Source organism: Tauraco erythrolophus, chromosome 2 (genome assembly GCF_009769465.1).
Source record: "Tauraco erythrolophus isolate bTauEry1 chromosome 2, bTauEry1.pri, whole genome shotgun sequence".
Lineage (NCBI taxonomy): Eukaryota > Metazoa > Chordata > Aves > Musophagiformes > Musophagidae > Tauraco > Tauraco erythrolophus.
Genome location: NC_141466.1, coordinates 50,568,905 through 50,575,757, shown reverse-complemented (window position 1 = coordinate 50,575,757; position 6,853 = coordinate 50,568,905). Strand labels below are relative to the sequence as shown.

General features: G+C 38.7%; 1 protein-coding gene across 1 annotated transcript; it reads left to right on the top strand.

The window, feature by feature from the left end:
* The first annotated feature begins 1,149 nt into the window (after window positions 1-1,149).
* TMEM18 (transmembrane protein 18) lies at window positions 1,150-6,135 on the top strand. Its single transcript, XM_009992634.2, has 5 exons — window positions 1,150-1,207; window positions 1,472-1,592; window positions 3,958-4,012; window positions 5,072-5,165; window positions 5,260-6,135. Exons 1-5 carry the CDS (start codon window positions 1,160-1,162, stop codon window positions 5,347-5,349), a joined length of 408 nt encoding a protein of 135 aa, XP_009990936.1. The 5' UTR covers window positions 1,150-1,159; the 3' UTR covers window positions 5,350-6,135.
* Window positions 6,136-6,853: the final 718 nt, after the last annotated feature.

The following is a 6,853-nucleotide window of genomic DNA, read 5'->3' as shown; positions in this document are numbered from 1 at the left end:
TTTCAGGTATCTCACACTAAATTGCAGAAGTGTGACAGTGAAAAGAGACTAGTTCACAGTTGTGACCTGTATTTGGCTATATGGTAGAATAAGTGAAAAAAAATTGTAATATTTACTTATACATGCACTTCCAAACATTTTGAAAAAAAGCCAAAGCTTCACATTTGATAAGCCAAATTGTTAGAAAAAATAATTTCATGAAAGCAGAATGTGGAGCTGTATATGACAGTATGATTTGTTTGACGAAGCTAATCCTATTAAGATTCATTAAGTGTCCTGGCTTAGTTGATAGGAATCTGAGTTTGAAATCTCTCTTTAAGTGATAGGTTTTTAAAAGTGGTCAGTTCTTCCAGACCTACGTGCATTTAGCAAAAGGAGTTACAAATGAGAGATTTAACATTTTAAATGTCTTATTCACTTTCCATTGTACAGTAATTAATTTTGTTTTTTTTTCATCTGAAAATTAAAGAAGTCTTTTTTGCTTGACTTAAGTTCCTACCTGGAGTGCTCAACTGGTTTGGGTTTTTTTGTCAGAAATTTCCCGCTGGGCTTAAAACTCTCTTTTTCCTGCACTTCCATCCCTAAAGCAGCTGAAGATGGACACTGAGTGTTGCCAAGAGAAGACCAAAAAGCCAACATCAATGCTGGGCCACGGATCCAAAGTGCCCGGAATGCCTGGACACCAGCCTGACTCCACTGAGCACATCTTGCCAAAAAAACTCTCCCAGAGCATCCTAACTTCAGCATCAAAAGCTGAAGACGTAACTAGAGCTTCTTGCCCCTTTTCCGAAAGGCAAGGTTTGTTTCGAGGAACACAGTTTCAGTCACAGAGAGACGGTTCTGACTCGTGCTGCTCTCAGGACAGGCAGCCGCTGGGGTGTGGAGAGCCGCCTTTTGCTCTCCCTCCCATATACGGGTCCAGTCACCACCTTTTTTCCCTCCGAGGGGATGAAGGCACCACTGGAAGCACCCCCCGTGAGACATAAACGGCCGTCTTCCCCTCCGTGGCCCTGGAGGGAGGGACGAATCTCCCCCTGCAGCGGAATCCCTTCAGGCTACAGCCGCATCCCTTCAGGCTACAGCCGCGGCCGCAGACAACCAACGCCCGCCGGAATCTCGCGAGAAGTCGCCCCACGGCCGCCGCGTCGCTCCTGCCGCCATGGAGCAGACGCTGAGGAGCCCTCCGGGGTTGTCCACCATTCTGACGGTGAGGAAGGGGCTGGCTGCCCACCTAGGGAAGGGGCAGGAAGCACTGGCCGCCGCGTGTGCCTGTGCCACCCCGGGGGCGGGGGGGAAGCCCGAGCAGGAGTTCTTAAACCTTCCCTCAGTTAAACCAGCTGGGCGCAGGGCGGGCTGGTGAGCGCGGTCCGTGACTGAAACCGGCCGTTTCGGGGCGGGAGAAGGGAAGCTGCACGCTCTAGTGACGCTGTTTTTCCAGCCGGAGCCTCATCTCCTTTCGTTTTGTCCGTAGACGACTGACTGGTCGGAGCCCTGGCTGGTGGGACTGGCGGTTTTCCACGTCCTCTGCTTCCTCCTCACATGCGTCTCCTTCCAGCACTGCCGGCTGCAAATGGGGCACTTCCTGTGCATGGGTGAGTCGTGCGTTCGTGCTACCGACGTTCGGGTGATAAAGGGCATGAGCCTTGTTTAAGCTGCTAAAACTGTCAAGTAGCTTCTTTTGGTCTCTTAATGAAAACTGTTTTCTTCATGTACTTGGGCAGCGCACGGTTTTATATTTTTGCAACAAATAAAGCGTGTGCAGGTTAGTATTCCTCTTGTAATGCTTGTGTCTATGGGTGGTAAACTATTATACAAGCTGCTATGATCTATAAATAGGTATTTATTTATTTTCCAAGACTGTATGAAATAGTGTCTTTAAACTCTGGCCTTATTGAGAGATGAGTAATGTTTCTGCATGGCAAATGCTGCGTGTACCACAGCTTCCTAAGGAATTGTTGCCGTGCTGGAAAAGCAGAAAATAAATCAGCTGAGAGCCGGTGGTTGCTTTCTGCTCTACCTTATTCTAATGCTGCAGTTCAGTGAACATGGTCAGCTTTCAGCTGGATTCATTTCTGGAGCAGGTTCACCATATGCCTCACTGACAGCTGTGATAATGGCATGAGGAACAGCAGGACTGGTTCAGTACATTGCAGTACCAGCTTGTGTTATCTCTGGGTTTATCATCAGACTTCAACCTGAGAATCCACAGTGGCCTTGCTTACCCAAAGCTGTGTCTTTGTGGCTGACAGGCTGAAGATCTGGTAGCTTTGCAGAGGGTATTTGGTTTTGTTAAGATGGCATGGATTTGGGTTAGATCCATGTATTATGAGCAGTGCTTTGGTTCTAGCCATAGCTGGATTTTCTGGTGAGTTGTTTTTTTTTTTTTTTTTTTACACAGTACCTCAGTTCCATCGTAATGGCAGGAAGAATGAGCAATTGAAAGAGATTTGCAGGCAAAAAGCCACTTGAAGACTATGGTGACTTTTTAAAATATTGTTTAGTGAACTAGTCAAGTTGTTAGAGGACTCATAGCTTCCTCAAAACTGCAAATACTTAAGTCAGCTAAAGCTAAAGTTTTAATAAAAGTACCCCTGAAAAGGCACCTAGAAGCTTCAGTAATTTCTATACATTCACTTGTAACTGCAGCGTTTAAAATGATCTACAGAGGGCAAAATAACAATGCCCAGTTTATGACACATTAGGCCTGAAAATTCCCTTTAATAATAAAGGTTTTTCTTTCTTAAATTTGATATTAGATATTCAGAATTTCCAATGCTGTTTACTTTAGACTCTCTATCTAAAGTATTCTCAGTGATACTAAGACTAGTTTGAATGGCTGAAGTCTAACTGCATTGGAAAGTGCAGTGGAACTGATCATCGCTGGCTTTTCAACCCAGATATGATGTGAACTCGCTGTTAACAATAAGAGTGCATAAAAATATCCATATTGAGTCCAAGCCTTGTTTGTACTTGAAAAACTGAACCACTTTTGATATGTCTGCAGTATATTTGTGTTGTAGATAGTCAGAAATAACTGAGGAAATCATGAAATTATCACATTGTTTTGCTTTGGCAGATGAGCAGCTACAGGTACATTTATTTATACTGTGCAGTGCCAATCCAGATGATGGCAAAACAGTATAGCATATTGTGTTGTCATGGCATTCCTTCATATCACCAAACTTAGTTATTTAATTGCCTTGTGCAGGTCATCTTTAGTCACCAAATATGTTTTTTTGGCTGTTTCTTGTGAAAATGAAATGAGGACAAGCTTAAAACTTTGTAATATTACTGCTTTTTTGTTAAATGTGTGATTGCACTGAATTTTCTTACCGTCTTGATGGCTTCCTATTGCGTGTAATTGTTGAGTAAGAATATGCCAGTGTTCATCAGATTGCAGCTGACTACTTTGGTATGTACCTATTCAAACAAAGTTTGTATTTTACTGACATGCTTATGTGTAATTAGTGTCCTAATGTCAGACAGTTAGCTATAGCAGTGTGACACCCTCACATCTAAAATGATAACTTAATTTCATAACAATTCTGGGGAGTGCTGGCATTTCTTTTTACAGGCATAACATAGATGCAGCCACCAAGAAGATTGTTGGAAAAAATACCGGCATTTATTTATTTATTTATTTATCATTTATTTATTTATTTATTTATTTATTTTTATGCTGAGCTCTTTCTGTAAGCTCAGACGAATAGGATTTTGTGTTTATTTGTAATATGGTGGATCTGTTTTGCGATCACTTTATAATTCTTAGTAACTGTAAGGGGCATTTAAATCGGAATTGGGTTTGTGCCGTTAAATATTAAATGTGTAATTTGATCTTCTGAGGATTCAAGAAATTCTAATGTCTGGTATGTATACATCTTTAATATACATGGCAGAACTGTTGGCAGTTTGTTTTTAAAGAAATATACAATCTAATATTTTTCTTTTGTTGTACAGTGGGCTTAGTGTACTGTGCTGAATATATAAATGAATTAGCAGCCATGAATTGGAGGTAAATTTTTTCACTTTCATTTTTTCATTTAAATGAGTGTTTTTCTAAGTATGTTCTTTTTTTATATTATTCCCAGAAGGCATTAATTTAAAGAGAGTCACTCGTGCCTCATCAGTAGAATATGATGGTAAAGGGTCAGTTGCATTGATTGATGTAAAACTTTTGAAGAAAACCATACAGTACCACATAGTTGTCACTTAGCCTGTAAGAAAAGGTCATTTTCAATAGGTAGCAAGTATTTATTGTACTGCTTAACATCTGTGTTTATATGAATGGTTGTAAACTAACTAGTCAGAGAACTAAGAGAAAGCAGAGTGGGATGGTTAAGGGGAAGAGGATGTGAGCTTTGATGGGGTTTGTTTGTTTGTTTTCTTGGGTTTTCTTTGGTAGCTATTCTAAGCTGAAGTTAAGTACCCCTTCTTAAAAATTTCGCTACCATTGCTTACTTATATGCATCAAAACATTAAAACTTACCTATTTTACTAAGCATGTGTACCAGAATTAAACTGATGGCTTATTTTCATAAGCACTGAACTAACCTTTCCCTGATGTAACTGGAAATGATATATTTACTACTACTTTATGCAGGCATCTAATTTTCTGTGTTTGTGTTCCACTTCAGGCATACACGACTTAAATTACAGCTTTGCTACTTTTATTATTTCTGTTATCTTTTCTAATATGGGCAGTCAAAATACCTAGGAAAGTCACTTCAGACACTTCAGGATAAGCGTGATTTCTGATGCACAGATACGTGTACTATTGTAGTCACATTAGTAAATTACTTAATCTATGGTTGCTTTTTTTAGGTTTTGCGCAGTAAAACCTTAAAGAAAAGAAAGACTGTTTTGTAATGAATGTTCATAACTGATGAGATACTGACTGTCTCTTTGTTCCGACTTTAAATACAGTAGAATGCTGGCCTGTGCTTGGGGATCCCAAGAAGCAGGGTAATCTGTGCAATGTCCATGTTGAAATGTTACTGTGAAAGTGTAATGTTATGTGAAATACACTGACTAAAACTTCCTGGTTTATTTTCCTTTATTTTATTTCGTTCAGGCTGTTTTCCAAGTACCAGTACTTTGATTCAAGAGGAATGTTTATTTCACTAGTATTTTCGGCACCACTGCTGGTGAATACTATTATAATTGTGGTATGTATGTATTCATTCGTATGGATGCTTTCATTAGATTGATGGGTAAATGTATGTGGATTAGTTAAATTTAATAATTTACTTACTTTTTCAGGTTACCTGGGTTTACAGAACTTTGAATGTAATGACTGAACTGAAGACACTACAGCAGAGAATAAAAGCAGAAAAAGAGAAAAAGAAGTGAAAGCACCTAACGCTCACTAATTTATTTTTTTTTAATTGTAATAATACTTGTCCAGGTAATCAGTACTTCTGTATATTTATCGAGATACAGCAGTGTTTTTGTGTCTGGTGGCAAGAGGTCTTCCCATCCTGTGGCCATGGACAATTAGGTGAAAGCAGGCAACTAACAATATATTTGAAGTGGTCATGAAATCGAGAGGCCTCATTCTCACAGGTCTTAGTTTTCTAATGACGTAGTTTTCACCATGACCAAGGCTGGTAGTATTGGTGAGACACAGTCTTCCAGTCGGTTTCCATTTGCCTATGTTTTTTTCAACTGTGTATTAACTGTGTGTTTATTAAGTATCCAGTCTTCTGCTGCTTAAGCCAATTGGAGCTGTGTTGTGAATTCCAGTAAATGAGGGATTATATTCAGGATACCTCAGGAATCCATGCTTCTATGAGGTGTTAAAACTTCTTCATAAATCAAGTGTCATTCTTCCTATGTGTGTTGTTTGCCAATAGCATTTTATGAATAAAATCATCTACTGTATCTTAAATGGAGTTAATTTGAATTAATTTTTCATCAGATTTTTTTTCTTTCTTTTTTACTCTTAAAAATTACCGGTTTGATAAAATACTATATTTCATTTGTGTAATTCAAAACAATCTCTGCATTTTTTTCAATTTACATTTCATCTTAATGCTGCTAAATAAATACCTTGTCTTAAAATTGGATGTAATTTTGCTAGTATTGTTTGCTTATTCGTAGAACAGAAAGGAAGAGGAGAAACTTTTGAATGTTCTATGCAACTTTGTACCTATTCTTTCAGTTGACTTTTTTTTTAATACTTTACTTTTTTTTAAATAAATAACTGAAAATGAAAAATTGTTCATTGTCTTGGTAAAAATGAAGATGATTTCAGTTTTGCTCAGAGTAACCTGTTTTTATTGGACTAAGGAGATTTATAGGGGAAAATGAACACAATGGAAGACTCTCTATACGGATTTAGTAGAAGTTGTATCTGGAAGCAGTTAAACCTTTGTGTGGAGACCTATGCTTATGTCTAAAATAGATGTCATTTAAGATAGAGGAAAGATGATCCTGTGAAGAACTTATGTGAAGAATGGTTGGGTACAAAAAAGCAGAATACTGTTATGTTTTTAAGCTTGCATGTATTTGTGAAATTAATTTTAAATAATTCAATAGTCTTCACAACAGTGGAAATATGGACCTGAGGGAGAGAAGCAGATGAATATGCATCCACAGTTTGCGAGTCTCCTAGTTAGGGAGAGAGTGAAACTGTTTCTGGAGGGCTTCACAGCATTGTGAAAGAGCAGTGCAGGGTTAGTTTGAGATCCATTTCTTTACCTTTCCTGTAGATTAACTTGACATGGCTCCTCACTCATTGATCTATCAAGAATTACAGGCAGCTAGACAGCTTTGTATTAGCAGACTAAATAGAGGCAGGCTTGCTATGCTGTCCCATAGTTGTCTATTCTGTTGTGACTCTTGATGCAATGTT